Source organism: Tachypleus tridentatus, chromosome 3 (assembly GCF_004210375.1).
Source record: "Tachypleus tridentatus isolate NWPU-2018 chromosome 3, ASM421037v1, whole genome shotgun sequence".
Classification (NCBI taxonomy): Eukaryota; Metazoa; Arthropoda; class Merostomata; order Xiphosura; family Limulidae; genus Tachypleus; species Tachypleus tridentatus.
The window spans coordinates 32,931,919-32,954,155 of record NC_134827.1 but is presented as its reverse complement, the minus strand read 5'-3'; the positions used below and the strand labels follow the sequence as shown (position 1 = coordinate 32,954,155).

Genomic DNA, 22,237 nt, shown 5'->3' with positions numbered 1-22,237 from the left:
AAACACTACATTAGTTACTGTTGTTGTTACACTATATAAACACTACAGTGAAGTTACTGCTTGTTGTAATTGTTACACTATATAAACACTACGTTAGTTACTGTTGTTGTTACACTATATAAACACTACGTTAGTTACTGTTGTTGTTACACTATATAAACACTACGTTAGTTACTGTTGTTTATACAATATAACACTACGTTAGTTACTGTTGATGTTATACAATATAAACACTACGTTAGTTACTGTTGATGTTACACAATATAAACACTACGTTAGTTACTGTTGTTGTTATACTATATAAACACTACGTTAGTTACTGTTGATGTTACATAATAACATAAACACTACGTTAGTTACTTTGTTGTTACACAATATAAACACTACGTTAGTTACTGTTGTTGTTATACAATATAAACACTACGTTAGTTACTACGTTGATGTTATACAATATAAAACACTACGTTAGTTACTGTTGATGTTATACTATATAAACACTACGTTAGTTACTGTTGTTGTCACACTATATAAACACTACGTTAGTTACTGTTGTTGTTACACTTATAAACACTACGTTAGTTACTGTTGATGTTACCTTCACTAAAACACTACACTACGTTAGTTACTGTTAGTTACTACGTTAGTTACTGTTGTTACACAATATAAACACCTTACGTTAGTTACTGTTGTTTATACACTATATAAACACTACAGTTAGTTACTGTTACTGTTGATGTTATACAATATAAACACTACGTTAGTTACTGTTGATGTTATACAATATAAACACTACGTTAGTTACTGTTGTTGTCACACTATATAAACACTACATTAGTTACTGTTGTTGTTACACTATATAAACACACGTTAGTTACGTTACTGTTGTTACACTGTTGTTGTTACACTATATAAACACTACAGTAGTTACTGTTGATGTTACACTATATAAACACTACATTAGTTACTGTTGTTGTTACACTATATAAACACTACAGTAGTTACTGTTGATGTTACACTATATAAACACTACATTAGTTACTGTTGTTGTTACACTATATAAACACTACGTTAGTTACTGTTGATGTTATACAATATAAACACTACGTTAGTTACTGTTGTTGTTATACAATATAAACACTACGTTAGTTACTGTTGATGTTATACAATATAAACACTACGTTAGTTACTGTTGATGTTATACAATATAAACACTACGTTAGTTACTGTTGATGTTATACAATATAAACACTACGTTAGTTACTGTTGATGTTATACAATATAAACACTACGTTAGTTACTGTTGATGTTACACTGTATAAACACTACGTTAGTTACTGTTGTTGTCACACTATATAAACACTACGTTAGTTACTGTTGATGTTATACAATATAAACACTACGTTAGTTACTGTTGTTGTCACACTATATAAACACTACATTAGTTACTGTTGTTGTTACACTATATAAACACAACGTTAGTTACTGTTGTTGTTACTCTATATAAACACTACAGTAGTTACTGTTGATGTTATACAATATAAACACTACATTAGTTACTGTTGTTGTTACACTATATAAACACAACGTTAGTTACTGTTGTTGTTACTCTATATAAACACTACAGTAGTTACTGTTGATGTTACACTATATAAACACTACATTAGTTACTGTTGTTGTTACACTATATAAACACAACGTTAGTTACTGTTGTTGTTACTCTATATAAACACTACAGTAGTTACTGTTGGTGTTATACTATATAAACACTACATTAGTTACTGTTGTTGTTACACTATATAAACACAACGTTAGTTACTGTTGTTGTTACACTATATAAACACAACGTTAGTTACTGTTGTTGTTACTCTATATATAGACTACAATAGTTATTGTTGTTGTTAGACTATGTAAACACTACAGTAGTTACTGCTGACGTTACACTATATAAACACTACAGTAGTTACTGTTGATGTTACACGATATAAACACTACACTACTGTTGTTGTTACAGTATATAAACAATACGTTAGTTACTGTTGTAATGCTGTATAATATGGATCGTGGTTACACATTCATTGAATTAAACTGGTCGTTGGGAGCGCTCTTCTCGTTATTTTAGGGTCTCGTGTTCGAAACCCTCTCACCTTGTTATGTAGTTGCCGACTGGCTTACAGAAATACTGCCCGTCCCGAAAATAGTTGGGGTTAACGAAAAAAAAGTATATATTCCTAGAACCATGAAGGTTATGTAACTTATATGATGTAATTTTATATAAACTTATATGGCATCAGATTTCTTATGTAAAATATGCACTGTGTCCATACAGGTATACATATCAGCAGAGAACGTTGAATCTAAGTTTTTAGCTGATCTGCTGTGGTGTAATTGAAATTAATAGTTTAAAAAAATGTTACCTTGACGTAATAGTACAAATAAGTAACCTTATAAAACGAGAATGTCGTTTTTTTGTCATAATTAGACACTCAAAGTTTCGCTTTAGTTCTCCTTTAGGGGCGTTCTCTAAATCACAAACCTAAACTGAGAGCGTAGAGCTCCAAGTAGTTTAAATAATGAATTCTATTCGGGTCCAGACATGCATTTGGAGAGCGTGCTTTTGACATATTAAGTGAACACTCTGAGAAAGCTGAAAAGAAAAACGTTGAGTGTCTAATTAACTGAAAACAACAACATTTTGGTGTTATAAAGTCATTTATTTCTGGTATAAATGTGTTATACACTAATATGCAGTACAGAAATTAAGTACACGTGACTTACCTAAAGTACATCCGGGTCTCATCCCAGGTAGAGTGCGAGCAAAGTCCATACATTTCTTGTTGAAGAATTTGTAGAAGGGGTCGTCATGGGGTATAGCTATGGGCATGCAATTAGGATGGCGTTGTTGGGGTGGGTACTTACAGCATTCTATATCCATACGTCTTTCGTCTGGAAAAACAACAACAACAACAAAAGTATTCCAATTTGATGGTCGTAAACGGAATTAATTTTTGTCTTAGCGGTTAGGGTTGTTGACTCGCAATCTGAGGGTCGCGGGTTCGAATCTCTTCCCGAATATTTTTGTTAATCTCTGTCTCAGTGGTTAGAGTTGTTGACTCGTAACCTGAGGTCGGTGGGTTCGAATTTCTTCCCAAATATTTTTGTTATTTTCTGTGTCTCAGTGGTTAGGGTTGTTGACTCGCAATCTGAGGGTCGCGGGTTCGAATCTCTTCCCGAATATTTTTGTTAATCTCTGTCTCAGTGGTTAGAGTTGTTGACTCGTAACCTGAGGGTGGCGGGTTCGAATTTCTTCCCAAATATTTTTGTTAATTTCTGTGTCTCAGTGGTTAGGGTTGTTGACTCGTAACCTGAGGTCGGTGGGTTCGAATTTCTTCCCAAATATTTTTGTTATTTTCTGTGTCTCAGTGGTTAGGGTTGTAGACTCGCAATCTGAGGTCGGTGGGTTCGAATCTCTTCCCGAATATTTTTGTTAATCTCTGTCTCAGTGGTTAGAGTTGTTGACTCGAAACCTGAGGGTCGCGGGTTAGAATCTCTTCCCGAATATTTTGTCCTCTTAACCATGGGGGTGTTATAATGTGACGGTAAGTCCTATTATTCTTTGGTAAAAAGAGTAGCCACAGAGTTGGCGGTAGGTAGTGTTGACTGCTAAGTTTGGGACGGATAGCGCAAAAAGCCCTCGTGTAGCTTTTCGTGAAATTCAAATCACACAAAATATAACGTATTTTTATTTCTTCACAGTATTTACAATTTTTGAACTATGTGTGTTCATTTGAAGTAAACTTCCAAACGTTTTCCCTGTATCCGAAGAAGTGTTTTTACGCAACAAACCAATATAACTCTGACAAGACAACTGTAAAATTTTATCATTACATATCAGTGGTTACGTAAAATTCTACTTTGTATTAACTCATTCGAATGAAATCTATATAAATATAATAGTATTGTCTGTTGTGGGTTATCTGTGTAAGTATTATATATTGTCTGTCGTGGGCTATCTATATGAATATAATAGTATTGTCTGTCGTAGGTTATCTATATAAATGTAACAGTATTGTATGTTGTGGGTTATCTATATAAATAAAATAGTACTGTAACTATGATGTTTATCAGGTCCATGTGGGAAAACATAAGCATTTTCAGTTCCACGTTTTACGTTTTTTACAATTCTGTGTAAGGAAAACAAACTGAATGCTACGTCCGCCAAATATCTAGGACTAACTTAAGACTCGAAACTCACACGAACATAACAATTAAATAATACTAGACCCAAAATCTGGCAAAGAACAGACTGTGCTCGAAGTCTAACTGGTTAAAACAGTGGAGCGACAGTCGACAACATATTAAAACTATACAAAACATACATCCGACCTCTAACTGAATATGTAACCCTAACATGGATACGTGTAGCCTCAAAACTAGTACAAAATCAACTACAAACATTACAAAATTCACTACTTACAAAAATACACAAAGTCCCAGAACAACCTTCTGGATTTCATGACCCAGTATACTTAAACACAAAAACAGTAACAGAGAGTTGCATACATATTACACTAAATTACTTTGAGAAAAACTGAAGAAATAAATTGATTCTACAGACACTGGGTACATGGTGGTAATAATCATAAACAGCTCTCTCAAGACCAGGTGTTTAGAGATCAACTCGCAATATGAGGATTGTGGGTTTGAATCTCCGCCACACCAAACATTCTCGCTCTTTCAGGGACGTTATAAAGTTACGGTCAATCCCACTAATCGTTGGTAAAAGAGTAGCCCAAGAGTTGTCGGTTGGTGGTGATGACTATCTGTCTTTCCTCTAGTCTTACACTGCTAAATTAGGGACGGCTAGCGAAGATAGCCCTTGTGTAGCTTTGCGTGAAATTCCAAGAAGAACAAGAACAGCGGAAGTGGCGTTTGAAACATCTGGTATCTATATATATACACTGCTGGCCAAAATCTTAAGGCCAATAAACATAAAGAACAAATATGCATTTTGCGTTGTTAGACTCAACCACTTACTTGAGTAGAGTTTCGAAAGATGAAAATAAGAAAAGGGAAAATAAAAATAAAATTTTTTTTTCAGCATTTAATAGGGAAAATGTGAACACTATGAAATTAGTCTAAATACTAGCTGGTCAAAAGTTTAAGACCATACTGAAACAAAGCGTTAATTGGTAAAGATGTAACGAAATTTAGTCATTTGTGTTCAAGCATTAGCGTTGTCAATATCTCCCGTTGACATCTCCTGTGTTACATTGGGTGAAAACATGGCAAAGGCTAAAAAGTTGACAGAGTTTGAACGTAGCAGAATTGTCGAGCTGTAAAAGCAAGGTCTCTCTCAACGTGCCATCGCTGGTGAGATTGGGTATAGTAAAACTGTTGTTGCAAATTTATTAAAAGACCCTGAGGGATACGTAACGATAATTTCAAGTGGTCGGCTCAAGAAACTTTCGCCGGCGTTGAGCAGGAAGATTCGACGGGTTGTCCGGCAAGACATCAACCGATCGTCGAACCAGATAAAGGCCCTTACGGACGCAGAACGCAGCTCAAGAACAATAAGACGGCATCTACGAGAGAAAGGCTTTAAAAATCGTAAAAGTCTTTAAAGGCCACGCCTCCTTCCATACCACGAAACAGCTCGGTTAAACTTTGCTGAGAAGCGCCAAACATGGGATGTAGAAACGTGGACGAAGGTTTTGTTCTCTAATGAGAAAAAGTTTAACCTGGATGGTCCAGATGGCTTCCAACGTTACCGGCACGATAAGGATATCCCACCGGAGATATTTTCTACACGACACAGTGGAGGAGGTTCCATCATGATCTGGGGTGCTTTCTCCTTCCATGAAACGATGGAGCTTCAAGTTATACAGGGGCGTCAAACAGCAACTGGCTACACTGGTATGTTGGAGAGAGCATCCTTATTGACTGAAGGCCCTCGCTTGTGTGGAAACGACTGGATCTTTCAGCAGGACAATGCTGCAATCCACAACGCCCGCAGAGCATAGAACTTTTTCATGGCGAATAACGTGATTCTTTTGGACCATCCAGCGTGTTCGCCCGAACTGAACCCAATTGAAAATGTTTGGGGGTGGGTGGCAAGGGAAGTCTAGAGAATTGGACGTCAATTCCAAACAGTGCATGATCTCCGTGAAGCCATCTTCACCACTTGGAATAACATTCCAGCCAGCCTTCTGCAAACGCTTAAATCGACCATGCCAAAGCGAATATTTGAAGTTTTTCGCAATGAGGGCCGTGCAACTCACTACTGATACCTCTTGTTGGGCATTTTCTACCCTGATTAGGACTTACTTTTGGTATGGTCTTAAACTTTTGACCAGCCAGTATTTAGGCTAATTTCATGGTGTTCACATTTTTCATATTAAATGGTAAGTTTTTTATTTTTATTTTCCCTTTTCTTATTTTCATCTTTCGAAGCTCTACTCAAATAAGTGGTTGAGTCTAACAACACAAAATGCGTATTTTTTCTTTATGTTCATTGGCCTTAAGATTTTGGCCAGCAGTGTATAAAGAGGTTATACAATCCCGAACACACAGATTATTTCACTGTTACGCCCAAACTCGCATTACACAAAGCTGTTGGACTGCATAAATGCCCCACAATAAAGTGTGCTTCATTGAAAGATGGAGTTTCAAACTGGGCATGTTTACACCATTTTGCCCCAAATATCTATACATTTTATAATCTTCACCATAGGAAAATGTATTAAACTAAATTTCAAGACAACAAAGCATTTGCCAATTTTTTTATATACTTTTTGTTATTCTAGTATTTAAACTTCAGTGTTGGATATTTTTGTAACGAGGATCGTGAGTTACAATGGTGAAATTATTTTTTTGTTGGCTCATAATTTACGAACTTATAACACGGTATTTTAACTTTCTATTATGTACGCAGCCACCAAAGGTCGTGCGTAAAAAATAGGTTAACCAACACTGTGGCGTGACATAGATAACGGAACTGTTTTCTTACATTACATGCTAGTTATCCCTAACATACCCCCAGCTTTCGATAAAAAAGAAACACCAGTGACGTAGGACGTTGTATATGAAACCTCAATGAACAAGAATGACGAAAGGGAGGTACAATGAACGTTCTTCAAGATCCTATACTTTAAACAAGTAATTTTTAAAAATAAATCACGAAATGATACGGAGGGGGTAGTTCGTGTTTCCTTGACTGACATACACTTCCCTAATGTACAATGAAATCGTAACGTACAGAATCCTAGATGACAATCGTGTCTAATGCTCAGATGGCAGAAAGAAATAGGACCTGACTGTAAGATTATGAACGAGGCATTCTTCAGGTCCGTGGAGCCATGTTAGTTTTTAATAAAAACGTAAACTACTTTTCTAGTTCTGGATTTTTAAATATGATATACAGGTAGCTTAACTATTGAAAGATTTTTTCTTATATATGACGACATAAAAGCCTTTATTACAGTGAGGTCGTACATCGATTTTAATAAAAAATAACAGTACATCTTTGGTGAGAGAGGAGTAAAAGTGCTTTTATTATAATCCACTAGATGGCGCTCCCATTGAAAGATATCAGAGACTACACAATGTAAGCGGTTTATTAAAGAAGCTTCATGTGTATTATTCAAAAGATAATTGCACTTAACAGAATTTGAGTTAAGATGGTGGGACTTATTTATCAATGTTACTTAATGAATTAGTGTTGTTACAAAGTGTTATGTGAGGGTAAATCAGCGTTGAAAAGAAATCTGAGCTAAGTACATTTTTAATAATCCTTCAGTCTTTGCTTCTTTCAGAGCAAAGCCACAGTGGGCTATCTGCTGTGCCCATTGCGGATATAAGTCCCGGATTTCATCGCTGTAGGTCCGTAGACTTACGACTTACCTCTATTCTGTCGGGTTACCGCCCTTACACTTAGACTGAAATATTAGCTACATTATCACAGATACAAAATATTCATAATGATCGGTATCTGTTTCGATCAGTAGTTATTGTTATTAGTAACGTGTTGCTGTGATCATTTAAACACATATAGATTTAAATAAATGCTGTACATGGATAATGCAACACTAAAAACTGGCTTCACGACGATATAAACCTTCACGAGTTACCTGAACAATAGCTTACTATCCGATAGATGGACACATTTAACATTTTGTAAATAAAGTATGCGGTGACCTTAGCTGGACATTTATTGTCTGATACACAATTTTGTTATTTAAATAAAATAATTTTGTTAGTTCAAAGAAGAAAATACAACCACACGTAGTACACTTCATCTCAATAGACTATTGTGTACCTAAACCAACTCTTAACTGTAGTGTTATACTGTGACGAGATGTAAGTTGTGTTGTCAAGTACAGCGTGTGGAACGTCCTGTTGTCATATTGTGACAAGATGCAGGTTGTGCAGCGTGTAGAAAGTCCTGTTGTCATACTGTGACGAGATGCAGGTTGTGCAGCGTGTAGAAAGTCCTGTTGTCATATTGGGACGAGATGCAGGTTGTGTAGCATGTAGAAAGTCCTGTTGTCATATTGTGACAAGATGCAGGTTGTGCAGCGTGTAGAAAGTCCTGTTGTCATACTGTGACGAGATGTGGGTTGTGCAGCGTGTAGAAAGTCCTGTTGTCATACTGTGAGGAGATGCAGGTTGTGCAGCATGTAGAAAGTTCTGTTGTCATACTGTGACGAGATGTGGGTTGTGCAGCGTGTAGAAAGTCCTGTTGTCATACTGTGACGAGATGCAGGTTGTGCAGCATGTAGAAAGTTCTGTTGTCATACTGTGACGAGATGTAGGTTGTGCAGCGTGTAGAAAGTTCTGTTGTCATAATGTGACGAGATGTAGGTTGTGCAGCGTGTAGAAAGTCCTGTTGTCATACTGTGACAAGATGTAGGTTGTGCAGCGTGTAGAAAGTTCTGTTGTCATATTGTGACGAGATGCAGGTTGTGCAGCATGTAGAAAGTTCTGTTGTCATATTGTGACGAGATGCAGGTTGTGCAGCATGTAGAAAGTTCTGTTGTCATACTGTGACGAGATGTAGGTTGTGCAGCATGTAGAAAGTCCTGTTGTCATACTGTGACGAGATGTAGGTTGTGCAGCATGTAGAAAGTCCTGTTGTCATACTGTGACGAGATGTAGGTTGTGCAGCGTGTAGAAAGTTCTGTTGTCATACTGTGACAAGATGTAGGTTGTGCAGCGTGTAGAAAGTTCTGTTGTCATATTGTGACGAGATGCAGGTTGTGCAGCATGTAGAAAGTTCTGTTGTCATATTGTGACGAGATGCAGGTTGTGCAGCATGTAGAAAGTTCTGTTGTCATATTGTGACGAGATGCAGGTTGTGCAGCATGTAGAAAGTTCTGTTGTCATACTGTGACGAGATGTAGGTTGTGCAGCATGTAGAAAGTCCTGTTGTCATACTGTGACGAGATGTAGGTTGTGCAGCATGTAGAAAGTCCTGTTGTCATACTGTGACGAGATGCAGGTTGTGCAGCGTGTAGAAAGTCCTGTTGTCATACTGTGACGAGATGTGGGTTGTGCAGCGTGTAGAAAGTTCTGTTGTCATACTGTGACGAGATGCAGGTTGTGCAGCATGTAGAAAGTCCTGTTGTCATACTGTGACGAGATGTAGGTTGTGCAGTGTGTAGAAAGTCCTGTTGTCATACTGTGACGAGATGTAGGTTGTGCAGTGTGTAGAAAGTCCTGTTGTCATACTGTGACGAGATGCAGGTTGTGCAGCGTGTAGAAAGTTCTGTTGTCATACTGTGACGAGATGTGGGTTGTGCAGCGTGTAGAAAGTCCTGTTGTCATACTGTGACGAGATGCAGGTTGTGCAGCATGTAGAAAGTTCTGTTGTCATACTGTGACGAGATGTAGGTTGTGCAGCATGTAGAAAGTCCTGTTGTCATACTGTGACGAGATGTAGGTTGTGCAGTGTGTAGAAAGTCCTGTTGTCATACTGTGACGAGATGTAGGTTGTGCAGCGTATAGAAAGTTCTGTTGTCATACTGTGACGAGATGCAGGTTGTGCAGCGTGTAGAAAGTTCTGTTGTCATAATGTGACGAGATGTAGGTTGTGCAGCGTGTAGAAAGTTCTGTTGTCATAATGTGACGAGATGTAGGTTGTGCAGCGTGTAGAAAGTCCTGTTGTCATACTGTGACGAGATGCAGGTTGTGCAGCGTGTAGAAAGTTCTGTTGTCATACTGTGACGAGATGTAGGTTGTGCAGCGTGTAGAAAGTCCTGTTGTCATACTGTGACGAGATGTGGGTTGTGCAGCGTGTAGAAAGTCCTGTTGTCATACTGTGACGAGATGCAGGTTGTGCAGCATGTAGAAAGTTCTGTTGTCATACTGTGACGAGATGTGGGTTGTGCAGCGTGTAGAAAGTCCTGTTGTCATACTGTGACGAGATGCAGGTTGTGCAGCATGTAGAAAGTTCTGTTGTCATACTGTGACGAGATGTAGGTTGTGCAGCGTGTAGAAAGTTCTGTTGTCATAATGTGACGAGATGTAGGTTGTGCAGCGTGTAGAAAGTTCTGTTGTCATACTGTGACAAGATGTAGGTTGTGCAGCGTGTAGAAAGTTCTGTTGTCATATTGTGACGAGATGCAGGTTGTGCAGCATGTAGAAAGTTCTGTTGTCATATTGTGACGAGATGCAGGTTGTGCAGCATGTAGAAAGTTCTGTTGTCATACTGTGACGAGATGTAGGTTGTGCAGCATGTAGAAAGTCCTGTTGTCATACTGTGACGAGATGTAGGTTGTGCAGCATGTAGAAAGTCCTGTTGTCATACTGTGACGAGATGTAGGTTGTGCAGTGTGTAGAAAGTCCTGTTGTCATACTGTGACGAGATGTAGGTTGTGCAGCGTATAGAAAGTTCTGTTGTCATACTGTGACGAGATGCAGGTTGTGCAGCGTGTAGAAAGTTCTGTTGTCATAATGTGACGAGATGTAGGTTGTGCAGCGTGTAGAAAGTTCTGTTGTCATAATGTGACGAGATGTAGGTTGTGCAGCGTGTAGAAAGTCCTGTTGTCATACTGTGACGAGATGCAGGTTGTGCAGCGTGTAGAAAGTCCTGTTGTCATACTGTGACGAGATGTAGGTTGTGCAGCGTATAGAAAGTTCTGTTGTCATACTGTGACGAGATGCAGGTTGTGCAGCGTGTAGAAAGTCCTGTTGTCATACTGTGACGAGATGCAGGTTGTGCAGCGTGTAGAAAGTCCTGTTGTCATACTGTGACGAGATGTAGGTTGTGCAGCGTATAGAAAGTCCTGTTGTCATACTGTGACGAGATGTAGGTTGTGCAGCGGATGGAAAGTTCTGTTGTCATATTGTGACGAGATGCAGGTTGTGCAGCGTGTAGAAAGTTCTGTTGTCATACTGTGACAAGATGTAGGTTGTGCAGTGTGTAGAAAGTCCTGTTGTCATACTGTGACAAGATGTAGGTTGTGCAGCGTATAGAAAGTCCTGTTGTCATACTGTGACGAGATGCAGGTTGTGCAGCGTGTAGAAAGTCCTGTTGTCATACTGTGATATGTAAGTTTTACTGTCAAGGGTTTCACGTTTACCAAGTACTGTTAGTTTCTGTGTGGCATGTAACAACATTCTGCAACTTGTAACAACACTTTCCTTTATTACTGCACTAATTAGTCATTCTATTAGTAAACATTTCAGTGTACTAGTGAAGAACAAAAGGTCACGTCTGGAAAGCGCTCAGGTTATAAGGTGTTTATCATTGTATATTTCTTTGTAGTATAGGCTTGGAAACCTTCAAGAAAAAATAATTTTACTGATAAATCACTAAACACCTTTCTACAGTTCATGGTTTCTCTGTGAAAGACTACATATATAATTAAAAAACACAACACTACGAACCCTGAGAGAACTGAACAATACCATTGTTTAACTATATATAAATGGAAAACAAAGTTTATGTTAAAGTTCCAAACAATAACGTTGTTAATTTTAACTTGCAACAGTTCACTGAGTTCTTTCACGTCTAGTTAGGTCCTCCGCTGTTACAGCGGTAAGTTTACGGGGTTACAGTGGTAAAATCAAGGGTTCGATTCCCCTCGGTGGACTCAGCAGATAGCACGATGTGGCTTTGCTTTAAGTAAACACACACACACATCTAGTTTGTTTGTTTTTCGTTAAACGTAAAGCTCCAAAAAATAATAAAACGTTATCTGTGCTTTACTTATAGGACGTATCGAACGCAAGATTTCAACGTTACAAAACCTCAAGCCTCACAGTGGCTGGTGATTTTCATGAAATTACGGTGATTGTAACGAAAACGTGGTCTTAGTTAACTTACAGTGTAATAGTATATTCTATTCTACACACGAGACCGGGAACTGGATATCAGTCGTGAATTCACGTCTTACCTAATGTTTGGGAAGCTAATGTCAAGTCGTGGTCGATCATCTGACCCCAAGCAACGAGGACGTTACATAGCTGTTGGTCGTGTTGGCTGACGTCATGGTGCATAATAAAACTAATGGCACGAGCAGTGGGAAGTTCAGAACCATCTACAGCTCGCCTGGGGACGGAAATACCTATAACAGAAGTAGACGTGGTTATTTTCAGAACTTTTAATAAACCTACGTCTCTACACTTTGGACGAGGAATACATCATAACTTACCATCGCCGTAAGCTGGGGGAAGATACCTCAACATGGCTGACCGTGCACTACCCCACGATGGGTTCTCGAGGTTGTTACACATTCCGGTCAGTGTCCGATAACGGCTCAATTCACACTTTACAGGCTTCAGTAACGTGGGACAGACCTGTTTAACAGCTGTGGTGGAAGTTTCTATTCGAGGCAAGCCGTTAACAATAGCATCATAATTCAACTTATATCTATACAGAGAGAAAACAGAGAAACGTGTCACGAAATATAACATTTAATTGTGTAGTTAAATATGCTCAATAACTTTACAATGATATTCTAAAATATAGAATATTTATAATCACAGTAAAACGTTCACAATGATACGGCAAAATATGCAGTATTTGTAATCAGATGTTAAAATTGGTTAGATCTGTGTACAAATTTACATTGTTGTTAGATCAAACAAAGGAAAATGAATTCAATATTACAATACTGCAAGTAAAAACCATTAATAAAATCATTGTTGTACTAACTCCGGTTAGCCCTGACTTCCTGTGGATATGTATGGTACACACTGTTCCCTGATGACGTAGCCGTTTAATCCTATATTATACATTACATAGTTGAGTGACTGGAGCCCAGTGTCTTGGGTAAGGTTAACAACACGTCGTGGGCAAGTCTCAAACACGCAAGCTATCAACTACAAGTCCCAACTATTGACCATTAGGGCACGCCAGACTCACATCTCTAGAAACACAAATATGCTATAACTTATGTCATATTAAACCCTGGGTAATACAGTTCTCTGCACATACTTCTGTAACTTTGTAAGTTCGATCATTACCGTCCACAAACAATGCAAAGTGTCTACATCTGTATTACAATACTTTACAGTTATACGAATCAACGTGTTTTCAAAACCTAAATAACAGCTGGGATGTACACTTACGAGATTCCTGAATACGGCAGAACCGTACAATAACAAACATTTAACAAAGTAAGAGAAACGTATCTGCATATTGTAGTCAATACAAAAAAAATATAAAGTTCCACACTGTGGAAACTTTGAGTCTAGGGCTTTTCTCAAACCACAAACGAAACAAATGTAGTTATTGTAGTTGAGCAATATAGTAAATCATTAATATACTTTAAGTATAGCAATTGTTGTACAATGTAGAACTATATAAATGATGGACATCATACATATGACTGTTGTTGACATGGAGCCACGTAAATGATGGACATCATACATATGACTATTGTTGACATGGAGCCAAGTAAATGATGGACATCATACATATGACTATTGTTGACGTGGAGCCACTTAAATGATGGACATCATACATATGACTATTGTTGACATGGAGCCAAGTAAATGATGGACATCATACATATGACTATTGTTGACATGGAGCCAAGTAAATAATGGACATCATACATATGACTATTGTTGACGTGGAGCCAAGTAAATGATGGACATCATACATATGACTATTGTTGACGTGGAGCCAAGTAAATGATGGACATCATACATATGACTATTGTTGACATGGAGCCAAGTAAATGATGGACACCATACATATGACTATTGTTGACATGGAGCCAAGTAAATGATGGACATCATACATATGACTATTGTTGATGTGGAGCCAAGTAAATGATGGACATCATACATATGACTATTGTTGTTGGAGAGCCATGTGCATACACACACACATTTGAAGAAGAAGAGAGGAGAAAATAGAATAAAAACATTGAAGAAGCAACTGGTCGGACAAAGAAGCAGTTTAATGAGTCTTCTGAAGAACGTTTATTAGAACGAGTAGAAGTTAATGGAATAAATACTATTGAATTAATTTCTGTGCCAATTGAAGCTAAAACATTATATATATAAAACGATAACGAATTTTGTAAAGATACAATCATCACATGTCTATAGCGTTCGTACGAGAACAACATTTCTGTCTGTATAAACTTCACTTAGCCTACTGATCAATGAATAGTAATACAGCTATCTGTGGTCAGCCGAATAGTAATACAGCTATCTGTGGTCAGCCGAAGAGTAATACAGCTATCTATAATCAGCCGAATAGTAATACAGCTATCTGTGGTCAGCCGAATAGTAATACAGCTATCCGTGGTAAGCCAAATAGTAATACAGGTGTCCGTGGTAAGCTGAATAGTAATACATCTATCTGTAATCAGCCGAATAGTAATACAGCTATCCGTGGTCAGCCGAATAGTAATACAGCTATCTGTAATCAGCCGAATAGTAATACAGCTATCCGTGGTCAGCCGAATAGTAATACAGCTATCCTTGGTCAGCCGAATAGTAATACAGCTATCTGTAATCAGCCGAATAGTAATACAGCTATCTGTGGTCAGCCAAATAGCAATACAGCTATCTGTGGTCAGCCGAATGGTAATACAGCTATCTGTGGTCAGCCGAACAGTAATACAGTTATCTGTGGTCAGCCGAATAGTAATACAGCTATCTGTGGTCAGCCGAAGAGTAATACAACTATCCGTGGTCAGCCGAATAGTAATACAGCTATCCGTGGTCAGCCGAATAGTAATACAGCTATCCGTGGTCAGCCGAATAGTGATACAGCTATCTGTAATCAGCTGAATAGTAATACAGCTATCTGTGGTCAGCCGAATAGTAATACAGCTATCTGTGGTCAGCCGAATAGTTATACAGCTATCCGTGGTCAGCCGAATAGTAATACAGCTATCTGTGGTCAGCCGCAGATATTTCTGTTTTTTATTTCCTTGAATGTTTGTAGTTAAGCACAACGTTACACTATGGGTTATCTGCGCTGTGATGTTCCTACAACGAGTTTCGAAATCCAATTTCTAGCGTTATAAGCCCTCACTCTTATAGCTGTGCCTCTGGGAAGGGGCGAAACTTTTACCAAAGATTGAAATTACTAAACAGATAAATTCCACGTAACTTTACAAAGAACAAAATTTATATTTGCTGGCCATACACAAAAGATTTCTTCAGAATTAGGAAGCAGGGTTAAGAAGTAAGGGTCTTTGGTCCACAGGTATTTAAAATAATGTTAACTTAAAAGAGTAGGCTTGTATCTACCTCAGGGTTAAGATAAATAACATTTTGATTAAGTGGTATTTATAATAACATTTTGATTAAGTGGTATTTATAATAACATTTTGATTAAGCGGTATTTATAATAACAGTTGGGTAAAAGAGGAACATGGAATTGTTTGACAAGATTCCTGGTTCCTTAATCACATGAGATTTCTTTCAACTGCTGATAGACGTGAGCGTGTTGGATTCTCTAAGAATTGGAACCTAAGACTGTCTTATCATAAAGGATTTATAGCTAAAGCTACCAGTGACCTGAATGCAGAAATATTTGATTTCGTATGGATTAATCTCTAAGATTCGTTGATCAATTGAACTTTATATATGTGTCTAATAATAGCTTTGGTACGGAAATGTTTCATTTTCTAAAGGATTTACATCTTACAGCTATCAATAACTTGGGTGAAAAGAAAAATGTGATTACTAAAATGTAGGATCTAAACCTATTTGCCCCCAGGTGGCGCAGCGGTATGTCTACGGACTTACAACGCTAGAATCCCGATTTCTATACCCGTGGTGGGCAGAGCACAGATAGCCCATTGTGTTGATTTGTGCTTAACTTCAAACAAACTAAAACTATTTACTAAATCACGACTTGCATATACAACGATTAACGACATGAGTCTAAAAGTATTTTATAACTAACTTTCACTCAACTGGGATTTATATCTAAAGTTATTATCTGGTCGTAGAGGAATTTAATTAAACAAACTTTAGGATCAAAGTATCTTTGATCAGTTACGACTTATATTGTTAGCTAGTAATAATTTAGGTATGGAAGTGTTTTCTTACCGCTGGGCTAGGATTCTGGTGGCTTCTTCTATTATTAAGGCGGCTGCAGCAATGTGTTTAGGCTTAGGTAGGTCGGACGACAGCTCGTGAATTTCTTGTGGAGGTCGACCTAAAAATGTTATATATTTATATTGTGGTTAGTGTTCACAATTAAAAGTTAAGTACTAAACACACGTGATTAATTTCATTTCAGTAAGCACCAAATACACTGTTTTTAAAATTCTTTAACATTTCTAAGAGTTCGTGTTTCTGACTTTTGGTATATTTCTTATTAATTTGAAGACAACCGGTGTTTTTTTTCAAAAACAAATCAAAATAATAGTCCTTTAAAGGAATCAGAAAGAAATCAAACATACAATTCAGTCGGCACAACGTTCAACAAACACATTTTGTACAAAACATACAGTTCAGTAGACACAACGTTCAACAGATACATTTTGTACAAAACATACAGTTTAGTAGACATAACGTTCAACAGACTCATTTTGTACAAAACATACAGTTCAGTAGACACAACGTTCAACACTCACTTTGTACAAAACATACAATTTAGTAGACACAACGTTCAACAGACTCACTTTGTACAAAACATACAGTTTAGTAGACATAACGTTCAACAGACTCATTTTGTACAAAACATACAGTTTAGTAGACACAACGTTCAACAGACTCACTTTGTACAAAACATACAGTTCAGTAGACACAACGTTCAACAGACTCACTTTGTACAAAACATACAATTTAGTAGACACAACGTTCAACAGACTCACTTTGTACAAAACATACAGTTTAGTAGACATAACGTTCAACAGACTCACTTTGTACAAAACATACAGTTTAGTAGACATAACGTTCAACAGACTCACTTTGTACAAAACATACAGTTTAGTAGACACAACGTTCAACAGACTCACTTTGTACAAAACATACAGTTTAGTTGACACAACGTTCAACAGACTCACTTTGTAGAAAACATACAGTTTAGTAGACATAACGTTCAACAGACTCACTTTGTACAAAACATACATTTCAGTAGACACAACGTTCAACAGATACATTTCTACAGAACATACAGTTCAGTAGACACAACGTTCTATAAACATATTCTGTACAAAATACACAGATCAGTATACACAACGTTTAACAGACACATTCTGTACACAACAAACGCTTTAGTAGACACAATGTTCAATAAACATATTCTGTACACAACACACAGATCAGTAGACACAACGTTCGACAGACACATACTGTACACAACACACACAGATCAGAAGACACAACGTTCAATAAACATATTCTGTACACAACACACAGATCAACAGACACATCCTGTACAAAACACACAGATCAGTAGACACAACGTTCAACAGACGCATCCTATACAAAACTCACAGTTCAACAGACATAACATTAAACAATCTTCAGAGAACAAAAGTTAAACTTACCCACACGTCTACGCGCTTCTTGGACGGCATTGGTGACGTCATCAAAAGTAATACATATCTGACCAGGAATTCTTCGTTGTACTGACTTCAGGCTGTAAAATTTTGTTTTCGCACATGAACACCGTCTGTTTATAATCATTAATTTGCTAGACTGTATTTATGTTAATAGTTACCTTACGACTCAGATCTTTAACTTTCAAAATATTATATTTTAAAGCCAGTTTGGTTTGATAGTTGAAAACTCTGACTATACGTTAATTATACAGTTATTGTTTCTTATATAAACGTTTGTAATAGAACGTCTTGTAAATTAGTGGCAATACGTGAAGTGTTGTTATGCTAATATTAAGACGTTCCATTCACATCAACAAAATCAATATAAACTGTTGTTTAGCTTCAAATAATAGCATTAAATTCTTAACAATTTCACAACGTTGTGACGCTCAATTCTGTTTGTTATTAGTTGGTTAGTGGGCGCTTTGTACAGCTTCTAGTAACCTTTCCAACCCAGTAATTAAGATTAACTCACTTCATCATCTTAATGAATATGGTTGTGTAAGCTACATTTAACTTGTTTCTTTACTGCAACATTTCCTGTAATCCAGTGATATCATTTATGGTCAAGGAAACAATAGTAGCATTTACATAAACAAAAGACAGCAGGTTCACTTAGCAACAGAAATCAATGTTAGTATTCATAGAGACACACTACAGGAGATTCACTTAGCAACAGAAATCAATGTTAGTATTCATAGAGACACACTACAGGAGATTCACTTAGCAGCAGAAATCAATGTTAGTATTCATAGAGACACACTACAGGAGGTTCACTTAGCAACAGAAATCAATGTTAGTATCCATAGAGATACACTACTGGAGGGTCACATAGCAACAGGAATCAAAGTTAGTATTTATACAGACACACTACAGGAGGGTCACTTAGTAACAGAAATCAATGTTAGTATCCATAGAGATACACTACTGGAGGGTCACATAGCAACAGGAATCAAAGTTAGTATTTATACAGACACACTACAGGAGGGTCACTTAGTAACAGAAATCAATGTTAGTATTTATACAGACACACTACAGGAGGGTCACTTAGTAACAGAAATCAATGTTAGTATTTATAGAGACACACTACAGGAGGTTCACTTAACAGTAGGAATCAATGTTAGTATCCATAGAGACACACTACAGGAGATTCACTTAGCAACAGAAATCAATGTTAGTATTCATAGAGACACACTACAGGAGATTCACTTAGCAACAGAAATCAATGTTAGTATTCATAGAGACACACTACAGAAGATTCACTTAGCAACAGAAATCAATGTTAGTATTTATACAGACACACTACAGGAGGTTCACTTAGCAACAGGAATCAATGTTAGTATCCATAGAGACACTCTACAGGAGGTTCACTTAACAACAGAAATCAATGTTAGTATCCATAGAGATACACTATTGGAGGGTCACATAGCAACAGGAATCAAAGTTAGTATTTATACAGACACACTACAGGAGGGTCACTTAGTAACAGAAATCAATGTTAGTATTTATAGAGACACACTACTGGAGGTTCACTTAGCAACAGGAATCAATGTTAGTATCCATAGAGACACTCTACAGGAGGTTCACTTAACAGTAGGAATCAATGTTAGTATTCATAGAGATACACTACAGGAGATTCACTTAGCAACAGAAATCAATGTTAGTATTCATAGAGACACACTACAGGAGATTCACTTAGCAACAGAAATCAATGTTAGTATCCATAGAGACACACTACAGGAGGTTCACTTAGCAACAGGAATCAATGTTAATATTCACAAACTGCCTGATGTTTCCGACTAACAACAGGATCTAATTGTGTGTTTCACTAGAGATATACTGAATGAGGTTTTCATGTAGTAACACCTCCAATTTTTGTGTTATAATATTAAATATTTATTTAACTATCCTGGTTTCGAACTCGCAGATCTCGATTCGAGCGCTCTAACCACTAGGCCACGTTAATATATTGCACAGAGATTGTATAACCTGACGTTATCAGGTAGTTTGTTCACGAATGTCAACTGTACACTCACTTTGGGACGAAGTTAGCTATGTACTGCAAACCTTCACTGCCTGCATTGTTTGGACCCCTCTTTGAAGAACGGACAACGAGGGCACAGCCAGGCTCGTTGAGTGGGTTCAATGGTGCCTGTCTCTGGGTAGGAAATACTATCCCGGGCTGTCCAACGGCCAACATGGACGTTACTAACACAATAGATCTACATGCACAAAATGAAACAAATCAAATTACCTACATGTTAGATTAAATCAAGGAAGGTCAAGTGATCTGGTATATATATATATACACTAAGGTCACGCTAGGCTGCTACTAACATTTACCACTCTTTATCAAATTTTTTAGGCCTAACGAGCGTCATTACATCACCAGCTTAAATGTTTTACGTTGACGACAAAGATGTAGGAAAACACAGACTATAACAAAACACTTATGTGTCGATTAAAGGATTTCGTTCTAACAATATCTGTAAACAGAATCACAGTTCATCAGAAGCAAGAGTAAACGTTCACATGTTTTAAAAGGTTCGTAGTATTTTCACAATGAGCTATCTGTACTATGCTCACCTTGAGTATCGAAACCGGTTTTTGTGTTGTAAGCCAACAACTTTACCACTGAACCACTGGGAAATTGATGGATTTCGGTAATCCACGTGTTTAATGGGATGATCCACTTATTTATCAACTAGATTAGTTAGTCTTGAGTTCATTGCTTATTTATCTAATTTACTGAATTTGTTCACTTACACTTAACCAAAATTAGTCCTAGTTTAATGACGTTCACTTACTCTTTGCCAGATCAGCTATAGTGTAGTAATATTCACTTATACCGTAACTATCTATTTGTAGTTTTACAAGGGTGACGAAACCACGGTATCTCATTTGGAGGACAGAGCTTCCAGTAAAACGACATGCTAGTTTCTCTAGTTTAACATAACTATAGTGCGGTTAATTTCATCTGTTATGTAATACTTGTAATTTGATTTTCGAATGTGAAACATCAGAAGTCAGTACCAAGAACTCACACTAGGTGAACCAGGTAGGAGCGAAGTGGCTCTTGTGAGTGAAAAATGACCCAACAGAATTAGTACAACAAAAAAGGGTGGTCTTCATCACATGGATGTGGAGATTCTTCTTTTTTTATAGTTTCCAATCCTCTTAAAGGCATATTCTTTTTGAGCGTGCTGACACTAGCAATCAGATTTTTAAAGTTATATGAAATATAACAAAATAAACATAAACAAACCTTGAAGTCTCTCTAACACTTATCAAAAGTTTTATACCAGATACTTAGAATAGAGTACTAGATTCCCCAAAATTAGATGTTCATTCAGCATTTACGGATACTATTCTACATTTAAGGATAAGTGTGATACATCCAGGATCTGACGTTTAACACCAAGACAAAGTGGTTAACTCTAACATTAAGTGTTCAATCAACATTTAGGATGGCTATTCGATGTTGGAGTAAATAAATAAATACATATGTATAGCCACTCACGTCATCCTTGACGAAGTCGTTATAAAGAAATTGTTCTTTGACAGTCGTTTCAGACTCCTCTTAATACAACACATCAATGCCAGACTCTCGAACCCACAATCGGAAGTACCGTGATGTTCGCCTTGGTTCTCATTCTCTATCGTGACTGCCACCTTTTCCACCTCTTTTAGAGGAAACTCAGAAAAGAGGCCAAGAGAACGCTGGAAGGCAGCATCTGGTCGTGATTGGCCAGAGGCCAGTCTTTACTGCCTCTGTAGTCTTTCTTGCATCATGGCTAAGTTCGGGATAACAGCGAGTATGAAGGCCAATGTAACGTCAGACGGTTTCAAAGAAGCGTTCTTAAAGAGGACATGTTAAAATTGGCAGAAGATTCCGTGGAAGAAATGTAAGAAAATTTGTCTAGCTTTATTCATCCAGCAATAAATTCTTCAAGAACACGTTGGGATAGGTTCGTAGCACTGAGGTTATTTTTCATTCATTCACCAAGTTTTATTTTCAACTTACGTCTTCAGGGTTGACGTCACTAGGATTGAAGTGAATTTCTTCCACGAGTAACTATTATCGTATCCAACTTGTGAAGGGTTGGGAGGAACTAAGGGAGGACACTTTATTTTATATCAAACGTATGTAAACTACCCACAAAGAAACACAACAGTCCTGTCACATCTACAAGAAACTCCGATAAACTTTA

General features: G+C 37.4%; 1 protein-coding gene across 1 annotated transcript in view; it reads right to left on the bottom strand.

The window, feature by feature from the left end:
* LOC143245790 (uncharacterized) overlaps nt 1–21,768 on the bottom strand; it is a 33,863-nt gene extending 12,095 nt beyond the window's left edge. The window contains exons 1-8 of the mRNA XM_076492045.1: nt 21,547–21,768; nt 20,063–20,248; nt 17,973–18,064; nt 16,525–16,633; nt 12,654–12,871; nt 12,396–12,566; nt 2,776–2,943; nt 2,530–2,644 (exon numbers count right to left, since the gene is read on the bottom strand). Of these exons, the coding sequence (XP_076348160.1) occupies nt 2,530–2,644; nt 2,776–2,943; nt 12,396–12,566; nt 12,654–12,871; nt 16,525–16,633; nt 17,973–18,064; nt 20,063–20,248; nt 21,547–21,620 (1,133 nt within the window). The 5' untranslated portion in view covers nt 21,621–21,768. The remainder of the gene's footprint in view (nt 1–2,529; nt 2,645–2,775; nt 2,944–12,395; nt 12,567–12,653; nt 12,872–16,524; nt 16,634–17,972; nt 18,065–20,062; nt 20,249–21,546) is intronic.
* Nucleotides 21,769–22,237: the final 469 nt, after the last annotated feature.